Raw genomic sequence first — 18184 nt, 5'->3', positions numbered from 1 at the left:
TTACAGAAGAAGGCTGAAGGTCGACAGTAGTATCCTCCGGCCTTCAAATAAGTTCAGACAGGTTACAAAAACTGTGTGTCATTTTATTCTCTCGTTCACTACCTCAACCGCACCTCTGCTGCCATCCTGCCAAACTGCGATGTGAACGAGGTGGAATCTGTAATGCACCCAAGACTTTGCTGCACTGCATACAAACTGGAAATCTTTCTCCTTCTTCACAAACATGAGGTATGACAACCTGAGCTCCTTTCAACCGAAACAGGCACGGACATTGCCTGGCTCCTCCAATCAGGGGAAGAGGAGGAGTTAAGAGGTACATCTGTCTAAACAGGTCCAATTATTTTTCAAGTTCAGGATTCTAAGGACTTCAATTCCTTGGTAGTGTGTCCAAAGTTTTTCTGTAGTAAGAGTTAAAAGTCAGTGAGACAAAACAAGCTTTTAAGATCCTACCGTCTCTTCTCTAGCAGGATCTTTTGAATATGCACTCTGTCTCGTGAGTAAATTGCAAAATGCCCCCTAATAATTCACAAGGGCTCCCGAGAAACTCTCCCATAAATACTAAAATCAGTATGTATGACAACAAAATCTCTTCAAATGTGTTTTCTTATAGCACCAAAATGGGATCCTGTGACTAAACTGCACTTGTATGTATGTGTTACATTCCAGTTCTCTAATGCAGAGTATCTGAACTTTGACGTATGATGTCTGTCTCTGTCTGTCTGTGGCTGAAGATTAGCTATCTACTTTTGACAGCATCTCAATTTGATACTCTATTTACATATAAAAAATGCCAACAATATCAGGAAGTCTATACATTCAGGTCAACCTGGATTCACAGGTTTGAGTAAATCTAAAAGAGACTAAGTGTGAACTGACCATAATGGAGAATAATCACAGAGATATTAGTAATGTAATGCAGATCAAAAGCTTTCAGCAAGTGTTTTGGATTAAGTCTCAGTTGAAAACAATAAGGGGGGAACCAAGAGTACCTATGGAAATGGTTCACAGGTATCTTTGTTTTCATTTCAGGCCTACACTTGTGGAGACTGAATTTACTGATATCAAAAGGGGGACCGCTTCAAACTCCAATTCTCCTTGCTCAGGGTGGGAATCAGGTATGAACTAAACTGTGAGGGTTTAGCAATGGAAGCCAAAAGCAGAACATAGAATTCAAAAGACCCTGGCTAAGAGAGAGGAAGCGAGGTTTGAGCTCCTCCTCCTCTGAGTGCCCCAGGGCACATTACTCTGACCTACACAACGTAACAACTTTAAAAATACAGCAGAATTTCAATCACAAAATATCTCTTCCCACTCAGATTATCTATCCACAGTTCCATCAGATCTTTTTTTCATTTGTTTTATAATTGTCCTTATTTTGTGTTTAAATATTTGGACACGTTTCTTGCTCCAACTCATCCTGTTCGCCATCGATTTCATTCATTCAGTCATCTATCAATTCTCTCTGGTTTCCTTCGCTTTCGTCGTTCCCCTCCCCACTCCTGTCCATCCCTAGCCCACCTTCTGAGGGTTGGTGGCACGGACGCCTTGCTCGTATGTGATTCGCTGGCTGATGAGATACTGGGCGGCCTGTGTCGCTGCCGGCGACCCCGTTATGGTCACCTTGCGATTTCGTGTGCCTGGAATGAACTCTCCCTTTTTGGAGATCTGAATTCGTGCCCCCGTCAGCTCCTGATACTCCACCAAAGTCTTGCCGCCTTTTCCCAAGATGGCACCGACCAAGTTCTCAGGCACAGCGATCTCCACCACCTCTTTTCCACCTTCTGCCAGCTTCTCTGTGCCCAGCAGAGATGATGCCACCAGCGGTGATGAGGGATTCAGGTACCCATTAGAAGCCCCTGTGGCGGCCGCTAGAGACCCCAGCGTGAAGCCTCCTAAACTAGGTCCGACAGGGTGACCGCCCCCTCCAGAGGCCTCGCTGGCATATGTAGCAAGCAGATTGGCGGCAGCTGCAGCCGCTGGATTGGCGCTAGCCGCAACGGCAGCGAGCACCCCAGATGCGGCGGCCGGGTTAAGGCCAAGCCCCAGTGTATTGGTATTGTAGCCATAACTGGCCAGAGTGTTCAGGGCAGACGTAATGGCAAGCAGATCATTACCGGAAAGACTTGACATAGCTGTAGGGAACCCACCCATGCCTGCAAGACCCGCCTGGCCAAGGAGTGTGGAGGCTGTAGCTGCTGCGGCGGCGTTGGGTAACACCTCTGTAGAGTTGGCAAAGGGGGATCCTGTCGGGTTGGAGTTGGCCACGGGGCCGGTGATGTTAGAGTAACTGATATTCAGACAACTGCTGCTCTGTGGGTCCTCCTGGATCTTCTGGACAATGATCTCCACTGCTTTGCGGTTCTGCTCTGGCTCCCCGCTCACTGTCACAACGCGCTCCTGCAGATTGATGCCCTCAGGCTTCTGAGAAAGCTGTACCCAGGCTCCTGACTGCTCCATCACAGCCTTAACTGTTGCCCCACCCTTACCGATGATGAGTCCTGCTGTGCTGTTGGGCACGATCAGTTTAGCCTGTGGAGGAGGGGAAGTGTCACTTTGATTGAGGAACAGAATTACATGCATGAGACTGCATACAGCCCCAAAAATAGATGCTGCAATAAGCTCAAATGCATCTGTGCTGGTTTTATAGATGTTTGTTTTCGGTCCACACTTACACAGTAAAAAATGTTTGCAATATATTAAAGAGAGTTGCATTTACAATATCTAACCCTGCATGCTCGTATATGTTTAAGAGTGTATAATAGTGTATGTGTGTGTGTGACTGTGTAAGGTCTGGCTTATAAGTCAGTGCTTATTTCAGCCATTTGTTGATCCCCGGTCTTACATTGCAGCTGCTCGCTCTCACTCCCTCTCTGTTTCTCATTCTGCAAAGATCAAGCAGGTAAAAATAACCCACACTCTCACACTTTGCTGCCCCTCTCAGCCACTCTTTCCCTGGGGAACAACCACCAGCCTGCCCTGCCCTCTGCCTCCTCTGGGCTGGTATATTTTCCTCTCTTAATTGTTGCTTATCACTGTCAGATAGCTGACAATAAGTACATTTGCATGCACCTTAGAAATTGATTTCAGTTAGACTAAAATAATTCACCTTTTTGAAATGTCATGTAAACGCTCTTGTACACATCAAACTGCTTGACTAATTATAACTGCACATGTAAAAAGTACTCACTGTCTTTGCTGCCCTTCTATTAGCAAAATAATCACAATATTACAAATATTATGAAATAAGCTATGCTTCAGCGGAATAACTGATTTGCATGATTAATTCCTAAACTGCAAAGTCTGATACGTTCAACTCTTCATCACCCATTTAATAACTAGGAACTTCGGTATGGATTTGGTGTGGTGTAGTAGTAAAGCAACCTCCCAAACTAACCTGTTTAACACGGTCAGGGTTAACAGTAGTCTGTGGCTGGAGAATGCTGACAGGTTCGGTCTTCTGACTGCTCTGAGGCATCTCACGAACTTTTTCAGCGATGAAGTTATGTACTCCATTCAGAGCTTCCACTGTACCCTGAATCAAACAAACACGCTCTGTTGTACCTGATCACGCACACACACACGCACACACACACACACACACACACACACACACACACACATACACAAAAAAAACCCCACAATGTTAGCATATAGACAAAATGCACATGTAAAATTAAAAGTATTAGGGCTGGTTATTGATCTAAATTTCACGATTTGATTTCAATTCACAAGCTTGCAGTTCAATTTGATTTTGATTCATATCAGATACAGTACATGGCAAATTTTCCCAAGGGAAATAAATCTCATCTAATGCTATAACCAGTGTTTCTCAACTGGTCGGTCGCAACCCAAAAGACAGTCTTGCGACTCTGTTTTCGGTGGGTCGTGGAGTGTGTAGAGAAAGAAACAACCGAGAATAGTGTTTAATGTTTTTTCTGAAGCAAGACTTTTATTTTGAAAGACGTGCTTGAACGCTGTTGACTTTTCTGTCAGACGCAGTTTAAGTAATGAGTGCCAAACAAAAACGCGTTGTCCTGATTCAGTATCTGCTGTCAGATGAGATGTTGTCAGGCTATATGTCTGTGTCATTATTCTAACATTATTTTCATCTTGCTATAAAATAAAAAGTCTCTCACCTCAGAAAAACAAACTGTCCTGTCCTGTCAGACATTATTTCTGTGTTTGCCGTGAAGAAGAAAGTTCAACACTATTACTAAATGTACTATTACACATTTAGTCTAAAACTACAGTAACCATCATGTTTACCCAGCGCACACAACGCCTCTGCACTTACTCAACATTTCTCTCAACATGGGACAAGAGAGGTATCAGTCAATAAATGGGAAAACTTGTAACTTGTAAAAGTAACTTGTGCTACTAATTAAAAAAAAAAATGGTGACATTAGAATTTAGACATTAATGTGACATTAGAATGTCACATTTACCTCAGAAAAGCCATTTTCTGTATAAACTTATTGGTCAGCTAGAAAAATGAACTAGAGATGAGCATTTTGCTTAATATATGCACTATATTACATATTCATTCCATTGATGTCTTTCCACGGCTAAAACACTGATTGAGCAATTACCTTAGACATGATACGTAAGTTGTACTTTATATTTCCAAATTAACTTTTGATATTCAATCAATGTTTATTTGCCGCTGTAACTACTAGTAAAGAGGAAGAGATTATCAGTTTGTGCCGCTTGATCTGAGGCAGCAACAGCAATCTGTCACGCCACATTAAAGAGCACCAAAATGGTATTTATTGTTTGAATTTCACAATAAAATGGACAGATTTTGAAATCTGAAACTTATATATCAAAAGTAACAAAGCACAAAGCTTTTTCGATTTATTGGATCGGAGGCAACGTTACAAAGGTCTGTTCTTCATCAACTGAAAACAGCATAGACTAAAAGATTTATTCTTGGGATTTAAGAATTGATATCCAATCGGTTCATAAAAATGAGAATCAATTAAAATTGAGAAATACATATTTTGATCCAGCCCTAGAAATTATGTATGCATAGTACACTACCATTAAAAGATTGGTAAGATTTTCTAATGTTTTGCTCACCAAGGCTACATTTATTTGATCAGAAATAGAGTAAAACAGTATTGAGAAATAACACTGTGAAATATTGTTACAATTTAAATAACTAATAAAAATAATTATATTCTTATATATTTTAAAATGTAATTTATTAATGTGATGGCAAAGCTGTTTTTTCAGCATCATTACTCCAGTCTTCAGTGCCACATGATTCTTCAGAAATCATTCTAATATGCTGATTTGCTGCTCAAGAAACATTTCCAATTATTATCAATGTTGAAAACAGTTGTGATTTTTAGGGGGATTCTTTGATGAATAAAAACTTCAAAAGAAAAGCATTTGTTTGAAACAAATCTTTTGTAACTTTATAAATGTCTTTACTCTCACTTTTGATCTATTTAAGTATTATTATTATTTTTTTTTTTAAACTTACTGACACCAAATTTTTGAACGATAGTGTATATATATAAAATCTGGACATATATCAATACAGTACAAAGATTTGTTAGTAAAGCTTAATATCAATCAAGTAAATACAAATACAGTAAATACTGTACATGCATTCTCCTTTCAGTATAAATGTAGATTGAAAATAATCCAAGATATTTGAAATGAACAAAGACATTTGCTTTGCTGTTTTCCACCCCCTCTTTCTACCACAAGGACCATTTGGAGTTCCTAAAGGCACAGGGGGGCTGATAGTGATCAAGGCCTGTAGGTCAAGATGTGGGTACTTCGGGGGTCTATGAATTGTCACACCTTTAGTACAATGGGGGAATCTCTCAGGTAACATTTTACATATATGCTTGGTACAATTAATGGTATAAGTTATCATCTCATACATCTAAAGCCGCGTTTCCACTGAAATTACCCGGAACAATTTGTCCCAGGAACTTTTTTACCAGGAACTTTTTTTCCCCCAGACCTGTTGCTAGCCGCGTAGGACTGCACGCGACTTTACAGTTCCCACTGGATTTCATCCTTTGAATTTAAGCTTAATAAAGCCTGAACCTCGTCGTCGGTTCATCTGTCGTATTTTTTAAACTCCATTGTTGATTCGAATAGCAGACGACTGTTACTGCACGCACCGCAACAGATGGTAGCTGAATGAAATGCTGTGTGGAGTCAACCAATCAAAATGCGTCATGAACTCGACCAATCAGCATGTTCAGTGCCCAAGTCCCACCCCTTAAAGTTCCTGAACTTTGAAAAAGTATTTATAAATAAATATTTACCCGGAACTTCATTTAGATCCTGGTTCCTGCGGTGTAAACACACCGAGTGCCACCCCAAAGTTCCTAGTTTCTAGGGAAAGTTCCTGCGGTGGAAACGCGGCTTATTTTGTAACTATTTTTAGTGTAGCCATAACCATATTTTGTCATTAAACCTTTTCAATTACAAAGGATGTGCTAACTAGTTTTGATTTGTTATTGACTTTAAATTGCTATCTATTGCAATACAATATTGCCACTCTCTATAGCAACGCTCTCCCACATATTAAGCTATTGTAACTGCGCTTATTTCCGTCGTTGGTATAAGTAGCAGTGGGTGGTAATAGACAAGAAATATACAGTTTTCTACCATCTACAACAAGTGCATCTATCAGAAAGAATGAAAAGGGCTGTTGCAACACAGGGGGAAAAGACAGATGAACTTATGGCTGCATGACGTAATTCATTCAGAATGCATTAAATTCTGAACCTGTCCTCTCTAACCACATCACTCCTGTGGGACACCCCACACAAATGTCTAGGACACACATACAATCTCCTAATCTCTGGCATCTCACTGCCCTGAAGTGCATGGACTGTCTGAAATACTTTTGTAACTGTGAGAAACCAAAGAGCTCACATTGGACTGGACCCTGTTAAATATGACCAGAGAGATGAAGTCTACAATGAGTTATTGTTACACAATCATCTGCGTATTGTGTCAACCTGAATTCAAGTTTGGATTTGTTCAGTCTTGTGGTGGAAAGTATAATTCAATGTCCTAAATATACTGTCATGATCATCTTCTATTTTTTTGGAGGGAGAGAGATGTGGGAAGCGGGGGCATGTAGGTTGTTGGTAGTGTGTGTTTGTTTCTGGGCAACAGTGCAGTGATATTGCCTTGGATGTATGTGTGTGTGTGTGTGTGTGTGTGTGTGTGTGTGTGAGTGAGAGAGTGAGTGAATGAGTGAGTGAGTGAGTGAAAGAGAGAGAGCTCCAACACTGAGTGTTTGTTCCTTGGCTGTGTTTTTTTTTTACCACTAGATTGAGTATCACACACTTATTCGTATCTGAAGCACAGCACAGCACAGCACAGCAACACACACACATACACGCACGCACACACGCACGCACACACAAACAACCAGTTTCAACATTCACGCTTCAAGATGTTGAAGACCTACAAATAAATCATCCTTGAATAAAGCACACACTAGTGTTCGTTTCAGTCCTGCCCTCTTTGAGGAGGTGTGGTTTGTGGTAAGAATCTGCGTTTAAAATACTTTTAAGAAAAGACTGAATTGTAATTTACTTGTGACAGACTACGGTGTGTGTTAAAGCACTGCTGGCTGGAGTGAAACCGCTCAGCTGTAGGTGAATTCTTTTTATAGCTCTCTTGCGAGCCAGAGAGAGTTTAAATGTTTCCCTTTCAACGTCTCATAAGATAAATGAGGTTTGGAAGAGAAACTGCTATTATATCAGAGACCAGAATGATTGAGGATGTGCTGGTGTTTGTGCCAGAGCAGCACTGATTGTTATACGCAGGGTTTGGCAAAATTCAGTATTTTATGAATTAACTCAGTTTAAATGTATGAGTTGGAATTTGAATTGAATTGGAATTACAGGAAGAGGAATTTATTGATGATTAATTTAGATGAAATCAAATATCTATCCATCCATCCATGTATTATGAACTTTCAAATTTCAAAACATTTTTTTTTTATTTAAAAGTAAAAAATAAAAACAAATCTTTGTTAAGACATCTTTACATTAAATTCAAATTTCTGCATCCAGCTTGCTACCTCAATTTAAATTTAGGATTCAATTCAAATTCAGGAAAGGAAATTGAACAAAGTAATTCTCATTTCATTTCTGATTGGTGAATAACTGTGGTTGTATCATATTGTGTGGGACTACGACATTGTGTAGTTAGAATAAACACAGCGAAAAGAAATGATTTGAAATCTATAAAATATTTTTAAATTAGTGGCATGATGAAAGGTGAATTTGCAAGACAAAAAAAAACTGCAAAAGCAAGTGAGAAGGCAAATGAGAGCGAGAATATGTGTTTGTGTGTGTTAGTAGAAGGGTGAAAGGCAGAACAGGTGGTCTCAGGATAGTTTGTAACGAGTGTGTTTAATGAATGAAAACATAGCTATTCACAGACAAATTATGTTCACATATTCAGCTGTACGCTTCACAGCTGCGACACACACACACACACACACACACACACACACACACACACACACACTTTCTCACATATTTCCTCTCCCTATGGGCACATTTTCCACTGTCATTCTCAGCCATTTTTATTTTTCACGCTACAACATAAAGCAGCTTCTTAATGACACATGGTGGAAAAGACACTATAGTCATTGACACAAACCAGCCAACATCTGTAAACGTCCTCGTACACATTAATCTACCTCCATGGGACCTTCAGCATAACATTGAGAACACACTTCCAAGATTGCTGTTTTCTTCAATTCTAGAAATTCTAGCTCTCAGTGAGAGTAAAGATTGTTTATTCTAAAAAAACGCACAACTTTTATCCTTCATTTCTAAAAATAAAAATGGTTTTACAGCTTGATAGCATAGAAGAACTTTAAGTACCTTAGAACCGTTTATTCATTAAAAAAACACAAAAATGAGCTTAAAAGAACCCAGAAACCAAAATACTGAACTGAGGAACCCATCATCATCAAAAAAATAAAAATAAATAACTGTCTCTAAGAATCCTATTAAGTGAAAAATAGTTACCGATAAGGAGAAGAAAAAAAACATTGAAGGATCTTTATTTTCAAGAGTGTTTAGTCTGAAAGAGAGTTATGCATGGCACTATTAACTCCACCATTTGTTACACAGTAAATCAAATGATTTAACTGTGAGGATTTATAACACAGATCTAATAATAGACAGATCATTTTTTTATTTAAAATAAAATAAAATATATGTGCTTAGCACTGAAATAAATAATGTTCATCATCATTAAAGCCAGACAGAAGATGTGACGCATACCTGGGTAGAAGTCTTTAGATTTGGACAGTTTGATGGTGGCTCCAGTCTCTTTCTGAAGCTGGACGATGGTTTGACCCCCTTTACCGATGATTGAACCAGCAGCATAGCTGGGAATCAACACCTTCAAGAAATATTCACCCTCCTCTGCACACGCACAAAAAAAACACACACAAAGTTAGAGATAAAGGGGGGGGGGGTAAATTAACAGCATCACTGTATATGTAATAGTAAAATAATTTATAATTGTATAACAATAATAACAATAAGTCTCTTTCCCGAAATTCAGCCTTGGTGCAGAATTACAGCCACTACGAGCCAGTCCCACAATAAGCTTTCCTTAGGACGTGCCATTTCTGTGTCTGTAGCTTTAAATGCTAATGATGAGGAGAGAGGTGGGGCAAGGTGGAGTGTGGGGGTGTGGCCTTGACCAGCTTGTGGCCACGGTACCAAGCGCTAATGTTTACAGTGGATGTATCGCAATGGCTCGTAGACACGCAGTCGTTCAAGCTTTCCAGTGTGACCCAGAATCTGATCCGGATGGAGAAGCACCTGCAAGTTGCAACTCAGCGGATACAGCAGGACGTCTCCGAATGGTTAGTTTAAAATATTGTGTCTTGATTCGGTACTTTAGTTGGTTTGTTTATGTATGCTGTTACAGTTATTATCATGTAGCTAACGCTAGCCTACGTTGTTGTCTTTTCATGTTGCTCTGATTTGCTATCATTTTAAAGCTGTATTAGCATCTATATCAGTAATCTTTGTAGTTTAGAGAAGACTGTACTCTGGCTAATTTTTTAATGACAAAGTTCTCCATGTCCACGTATATTGAAGTCATGTTTTCCAGAGAAAATAAAATTAACCCACTGGTTCTTCAGAGGCTCGGATGAAGGAACTAAAAAAAGACTTTTGTGTTTGTTTGTACATCCAAACACTGAGCAACTGCCATGCTTCGCTCATTTGCAAGCCATGATGTCTCTCGAGGAAAAAACAATATCGCACTCGCACGGTCGTAGCTCATTTTCTCATGGGCGGGCCAAATTCTCTGGGCAGGCAAAGCAGAGAAAAGGGGAGGTAACCTTTCCCCGTATGACGACATATAGGAAAGATTCCAGATCGGCCCATCTGAGCTTTCATTTTCTCAAAGGCGGAGCAGGATACCCAGGGCTTGGTTTACACCTATCGCCATTTCTTGCCACTGGGGGTGAATGGGACCTTTAAAATATAAAATGAATGGGACCTTTAAAATATCATAATGTGTCTTTTTGTTGTTAGTTATGTGCAATTTGTAGTCATGTTTAATGCAGAGTATTTTTGGGATGCGTTGCACATTTCTTTAAAACTGTAGTAAGATTGTATAACAGTTTGAAAACCTCATGAAGCCAACCAGAGACCACATGAGTGCACCTCACTACGGCGACTCCTTTTCAAACAATATACAAACAAAACATGAAGAGAGACGCGTCTGGTTCTTTTCTTCACTTCCCCTCCTTTTCCATTAATATTTCTTTCTTCACTTTTTCCTCACTCTCTTTCTCTCCCTGATGAGTTCCTACTGATTCTGCCTCTGTCCCACTTTTTCCCCATGCAGAGATAAAGTGACCTGCTTTGGGTTGGTAGAGGTCTAAATTTAACCAAACTATCTCTGTGTTTTCTGTCCTTCACTATTTTTTGTTTGCCATCTCTCTCTCTTACACATACACACACACACACACACACACACACACACACACACACACACACACACACACAAAGGGTCAGCCAGCCAACAAACAGCTCAGGTCCTCAGCATGGAGGTTCTGTGTCACAGTCAGAAGTTGAGGTTTAAGTGAGAATATGTGGCGGGTGGTGTGTAGGCAGTAGCACTTCACTATACTGAGGCTGTGGGCTTGTGGGTAATTGCCTGGAAGGCTGTTCAGACAGGAGCATATGGATGCTAAATCCTCAGATTTGTCCAGAAGAACCCAGCCAACAGCGCATAAGTCACTCAGAGGTTCCCAGGGGGACAAGGCTTCCCTCTCCCATCACAAAATTACACATCCTAAACACAACATATGGACCAGAGTCCATTGCTAAAGCAAGGAAAGTACCAGAAGGTGACATCACAGTGACATTATACAGCTCAAGTAATGTTGAATACTTGAAATACCCTTCTAAATGTTATGGTTGGCACAGCTAAAACAATTTAAAAACTATTTTGATTTGTAGCAGAAATGGGATTTAAGGTAATTTTATTAATGTATTGTGTGACAAAATGGAAGCAGGTACAAAAGTACATTGTGTTTGTGTACTATATCAGTGTCTTTCAGAGACTGTAGTAAATACGAAAGATAAGATGGATTTCGCAGACTCAAATGCCCCCAATCTCTAGCAGCTGACCCTTTACCACTGCAGAGAGGAGGAGAGAGAGAGTCAGAGATGCAAGGGGAGAGAGAGACTGCAGAATAAGTGCAAACACACTAATAATAAATAAAAAAAAACATGCAAAGAATGAAAAAAAGATTTGAAAGCATCAGCTCAGATACAAAAGATTTGTTAGGAATAAAGAAAGGAATATTCTACAGAAAGGAAAAGACAGGGAATGGTAAAGGAAAACAGCAACTAGGAAGGGAAAGGACAGATAAGGGGAAGAGGAGAGGGGAGGGGCAGCAAGGAGAAGGTGAAAATATTATGGTCTCTAAGCAACTCTGATTGACTCTCCTATGGGAAGGCTTGATACATTCCAAATCACACCAAACGTCACCTGTACACTAATGCTGGCGTGAAGCATTTGTGCAGTTCTTCCAGAAATGCAGCACACACTCTCACAACTGGAAGGCCAGTCTGATCGATTTGTGATCAATCGTCCTATCCAGACAATCCCATTAATACCAGTAAATCTAGGAATCTGGGAAATCCAATGAAATGTAATTGTCAGCCCAGGCATATATTAATCAAGCCACGAGTGGGAGGGCCAGTTAGTAGATGGCACCAGGATCAAAGCAAACATTAGCTTCAGTTGTAATACATTATAGTCAAACAGACAGACAGAAAGAAAGAAGAAAGAAAAAGAAAGAAAGAAAGAAAGAAAGAAAGAAAGAAAGAAAGAAAGAAAGCTCACATGCAGTATAAGTCGCTTAAGCGCAGTTGAACGTGCAATGCACAGTTAGAAAGATACTCGAGCAGAATTTAAATTGAAAAGACAATTCGAGAAAAAAACAGAGCGACCCAATCACTCACATTTCCACACATTCCTATAAAAAACGCATGAAACTCTGGAAAAGGGAAAATAAAAACTGCATTCCCATCTCACTTATACAGATCTAAAAGCGGTTATCTGCAGCATTGCTATTCTTTTGTTCATCCCTCTCTTTTTTCTCTATCTCTCCCTGACTGACTGGCTTTGCTCTGAGCTCAGTCACTCCAGAGAAAATAATTTGTTAAATGAATGTGTGCAAATGTCAGAGGGTGAGAGATTTTTTATTTTAATTCTCTGCACTGGACTGACATCAGGGTTTCTCTATAAAACACATGCAGCGTCCGACATTACTTCATCTTGTGACGACGCCATACACAAATGCTCACACAAGGACACTAGCTCCCTTCGTAGGGGCTAGTAGACACGATTGAGGTCTGGATAGAGCAGTGCAGAGTGGTTCAATCTGTACCTGTCCTCTGCAGCGCTCCAGGTGCGCAGTGGGATATGCATTACATCATTGCCTCACCCGACTCAATGCTCTCTGCCACACACACACACACACACACACACACTCAAACACACACACACTCAAACACACACACATGACTGACAGGTAATGATAGGATTCCAGTCCATGATGCTCGCTGCAGCCGAGCAAACACACACACACACAGTTAGGCAGATCCCGATCTTATCAATGACCGGTCTGTTGAACGGGAGGGTGCGAGTGTGAATGGAATGAATGCAGACACTGTTAGAGGGACTGTTTAATGAGGGCACTTTGCAGTGAACGGAGGAAGAGGACAGGACACAGTGGACACACGCTCAGGAATCAATGATGGAGGTTTTTGAAGAGTGCAGCCAGAGGAGAGATAAGAAAAGAGTGAGTGCGTTCATATGACCGGAAAGGATATAGAAAGGGCAATCAGAGCTCTCGCAATCATTGAAGTATGTCGCACCAGCACGCCACAGCATCGCAGAAAAGCGAACCTCCGGCAGCCGTTTTTTTACAGAGCGGCAGTGTCGGCGTGTGGAGCGTTTGACCTTGGCCAGCGAGGAAGGAAACTTCGCTCTCTCCATCGCGACCGCCTCACAATCCTTTCCAAGATGACTTGGAGGTGACATTCTGAAGGCACAAAGAGCCAATGGGAATGTCTGCTGTCGCTTACCTGTTGTTAAAAGGAAAACCTAGAGCACATTCTCATGCAGCAGTGATTTGAGAATGACGAGCGCTTTGGGAGCGCTCCTCACCCATGCGCTCCTGCTTGCGGTGATGATGTAAGGAAAGCTGGTGTAACAGGTTTTCAGCAGTGAGTGTCTGAGTAAATAATACAATCTGTTGCTGCTGTTTGCCAGTGAGCCATACTTACACAGCCGCTAACACAGGCAGACGGTTACGGGCTCAAACCTATGATTACACACAGCACATAGAGTGTGAACAGAGTGTCATGCAAACACACAGACGGAGTGGGTTAAGAGGGATTGCATTGTTAAAACCCCCCCACCCCCAAGCAACACACACACACACTCTGCATGTGAAAAGGAGGGCCTGTCCTAGGCACACTGCAAGGACAAGCAAGCCTCTCCTTCCCACAGAATGAATGAAGAGACGCCAACGAAGGACGGGAGAAGAAAGGGCGAAAGAACAAAAGACGCAAAGCGAAACGGTCAACTCATCCGCACACGCGCATTCAACAAGTCAACAAAAGGGGACCGAATTTCTTACCCATTCTGCTGTAGCGTGCTGGAGGTGGGGTTCAGATAGCCATGGACGCCGAGAGGCTGGACCTGTGAGCGATGCCCGATTGCAGGCTGATCATAGAAGCTCTGCCGCCGTCAAGGAATGTGGCCAGTCAACCTTTTTCCCCAGGTTCGTATCCGAGAGGGGGACAACGTCAGCGCATCCTCCCCTCCATACCCGCAGTCAGCCCCCGTCTCTCTCTCTTGCTCTCTTTCCCTCAATTTCCCTCTCTCTCTCTTTCTCTGATTGTGTGTGATGCCAATGCAATTGCTGTGTGCTGTGTGTGTATGTGTGTGCTGTGTGTGTATGTGTGTGTGAGTGAGTGTTTGAAGCAGAGAGGTTTGGTATTGTTCAGACAGAGGCGGACTGACGGGGGGAATCTTCCTACTGCATCACCCTCTGCTTTCCTTCTCATCCATATTCAGCGAGAGCTCCAGCCCTGTGCTGCATTCTACAGAGAGGCACCTAGCGTGTCCAATCACCCCGCACCCCTCCCCAGCGTCACACATACACACACACACACACACCAAGGCTTTCTTTCCCATCGCCCCCCCACCACCACTTTGACGCAGCACTATAAAAGACGTAGCGCCTCGCTCACGTTTGGGTGAAATATGAAAAGGTACGATGGAGGGAGGTTGCGGAGGGAGAGAAAGAAACGAAAAAGAAAGACAAAAAGAAAGTGCGAGGGAGTGACCTTGCATGAGCGGAGAGGAGGTATAGAGCGAAAGCGGGGAGGCAGTGGGCTCCTTGGACGGCCATGTTGGAAACACAGCGAGAAAGAGAGAGAGAGAGATTTTTGAAAATGGCAGAAAGGATCTGCCGCAGAGCGCCAAGGGGCCGGCCAAGTAAATTACAGCCTATAAATCCAGCGACGCTATACCCAACCAGCGCAAGCGTGCAGGTGCGCGCAAATACGGCACCTGGGGGGGGAGGTGTCTGAGCTCAGTCCCAGGGTCATACTTAATTTGCATAGTAGCTTTTTTCAGCTGAGCTTGATAAATTCCCTACATATCCATACTAGGTATATCGATGTGCTCTGCTGGGTATCACGGATGCAGCACGCAGAAGTATAGATGCTTCTGTTCAGGCAAACCGATCACGTTCAACACATCCACTGGACATTCTAGAATACATGAGCCCTCTCTCTCTCTCTAGCCCCTCCTTTCCCCACCACCTGCCCAATTCACAGTCAACTCACGTCACCCACACACTGCAAGGGCACCTGTGTCCTTCTCTCGGCTCACTCTCTCTCACTCGCACCTTTTGATCTAATACCGAACTGCACAAAAACCCACCAACATAAATAGCTCTGCCAAAACCTCCATTAGCAGCATTAACATGCCATTTCAATTACAACTGGTAAGAGGCCACACACACTCTAACTGTGTGTGCACTGGTGAAATTAGCATCAGCAAGCAATGGCTGTTTACAAAAGGGAGGGCATAAAGAAGATCTCAATCACTGACCATCCTCTTCGTCACCCTCTTCAGGTCAAAGGTCATGTAAGGGGGAAGGGTTCGTCACTGATAGGATTTTGTTTTAATTAACAAAGCCAGATAGGTGGACAGAATTAAAGATGGTCTGAACTGCCAGTGAACAAAGAGATAGGCTAACTAACTTACTGACTAAATAAAAGACAGATCATTAAACTGTGCTTAATGAGATGCGTTTACAAAAGCTGTCAAACACACTAGTCCAAAGTGTTCATCATTATAAAAGCCTCTTTCTTTGTATAATTTGCCACAGCCTTTTCTGTCATTTCTACTCAATTTCAAACTCAAAGTTTTCTGAATTGTAGCTAGATTTGCATCATTAGTTGTAGTTAAATAAAAAAATAATTTAAGTAAAAACATTTTTATTTTATTTTTAAAATCAATGAACTTCTCACTGCAGGTTGTAACTTTGATTTCAATTTTATTAAAGTTTTTAATTTGAGTGTTTTACATAGCATATTAAGCCTTGAATTTATTATTATTGTATAATTCACCGAACTCTTAGAAGATTATAACACATTATCCTGTACAGTCCGTATTTAAATTATAGAAACAGTTTTGAATCATTCGTATATTAAAGTATCTCATTATTTAACATAATGATAATAACAATTTGTGTTTAATAATAAAATAAAATGTGAAAAGAAATACAATGTTAATTGTGCCATTGCATTACTATGAAGCATATTGTCACTAAGTCAGAATCAAAATCAAATAGTGTGAATTATTCACACAAATAGTGCGCACTAATGATCAAATTCGTTAGGTAATAACGTTTGTCTAAAGTCAATAGTTTAGTTGTGTGTATACAAGATACAGAAGTTGCGGTCTCAACGAATTCAACTTATGAACCCTTCATAACATCCTCATCTCATTAGCTCTGAACACTGAAAACCATCAGTTGTGCATAATCTAAAAAACGCGCGCGGCAGTGAGTGTGTGTGTGTGTGCGGGGGTGATGTTAGTTAAAACACTCGCTGGACAGCTGCACCGGCTCTCCACAGCGGGAACTGCCGCCCCGTGCGCAAAACTCACTTAAGTGTAATGTTCACACACAACGTTGCTGAGATTTTCTTTTCGCTTCCTCCCAATCTGCCCAAACACTCACGTTTACAGTAAAATAAGTGCTCTAGAACGTAATTGTTTGTATCACGTGACCTTCACATCACAGCTATTGTTTAAAGAGCAATGACTCAGACCACCGTCTCAAGAAATAGCCTATGGATCACTATCTAAATCTACTAGCAAAACCCAACCTAGAAACTAAGCATACTAGTAAATTGTCTAAGATGCTTTTTAAAAAAAAGAAAAAAAGAAGAAGAATTGTTGTGTTATGCGCACAAATGATTTACATTATCAGCAACACCTGAAGAAAACTAAATCAAAATGGACCCTATTGCACTTTTGGATATGTAGAGCTCCAAAAGAAGCTATAGAGGGGAATTCAATCTTTTGTTTCCATTTGAGTCTATTACTGCATATGAATAGAGATTAAACTACAGCAGCATGTGTTCTCTCCCCCTTTCATTCATTTTCTGCTCAATTTAGCTTCAGATCCAGAGGGGCGACCACCACCACACACCATCACCACGGGGTCATGCAGGGTCAGGCCCCTTTTAATTGTAGTAGCCTATTAATTATTTGTAGCGCAGCTGGAGTATTTAAGTATTTTTTACTAGTATTTGTAGTATTTTTTTTAGCTCTTACGAACTAAAAAAAAAAATATATATCTATCTCTCTCTCTCTATAAGGGCAATTCTCTCGAATCTTACCATCTGAACTCCCGTAGAGTAAGCTAAAAGAGCATTTATAAAAACAAACAAACAAACGTAAAAGTGGACTAGGCACGCGACTCGTTTGACATGACTTTATTTAGAGCAGCAGGCCCGAGTGCTGCCTGAACACCCGCGAACTGTCGATCGGATCTTACCTCCGGTGTTGGAGCGCTTGGTATTGCTCGCCTCGGTCGGTGTTTCCAGGGGTCTCTTTCGGGAATCGGAGAAATCCTGGTCCATGTGTGGCGACTGAGAAAGGTGCTGAGGGCTCGAGAAGACCCCGTTCTGCTGAACTGCTCCGCCAGCCATCATTTTGTCACCGGCAGGAGTTCACACCGCGTTAGCACACCGAAAATCGCTAGAAAGCACATACAAACCAGTCAGCGTCTCCTCTCCGACCTGTCCGTATGTTTATTGGAGCTTTAAATGTCATAAAAATGCCATGCTGCAGGGTCGCTGCGTGCGTCCTTTTCTGCCGCGCTGTCCACTAGTTTCCGTTGGGAGAAGAGGCGCATTAAAGCTCTAAATATAAAAATCAATTCAGTGTAGTCTATTCATTAGCGCGCACCCGACACTTGAGACGCCTGTGTGTTTAACGAGCCCTCACACACACGCGCAGCGCCCTCTCCAAAAAGATTCTCGCGACCATTGCCTCGCGCTGACAAACTACTAAAAGATAAACAAATCAAAATTCAAGCTCAGAACAAAAG

General features: G+C 41.5%; 1 protein-coding gene across 1 annotated transcript; it reads right to left on the bottom strand.

The window, feature by feature from the left end:
- Positions 1 to 1366: 1366 nt before the first annotated feature.
- On the bottom strand, positions 1367 to 17985 carry nova1 (NOVA alternative splicing regulator 1). The gene is made up of 4 exons (XM_081365887.1): positions 17630 to 17985; positions 9288 to 9431; positions 3395 to 3561; positions 1367 to 2529 (listed from the first exon to the last, which is right to left on the bottom strand). The coding sequence occupies exons 1-4, from the start codon at positions 17784 to 17786 to the stop codon at positions 1510 to 1512; spliced, it is 1488 nt and encodes a 495-aa protein (XP_081222013.1). The 5' UTR covers positions 17787 to 17985; the 3' UTR covers positions 1367 to 1509.
- Between the last annotated feature and the right edge of the window lie 199 nt (positions 17986 to 18184).

Source organism: Scardinius erythrophthalmus (genome assembly GCF_964197995.2).
Source record: "Scardinius erythrophthalmus genome assembly, chromosome: 5".
NCBI lineage: Eukaryota > Metazoa > Chordata > Actinopteri > Cypriniformes > Leuciscidae > Scardinius > Scardinius erythrophthalmus.
This window is presented reverse-complemented; position numbering and strand designations above follow the sequence as displayed.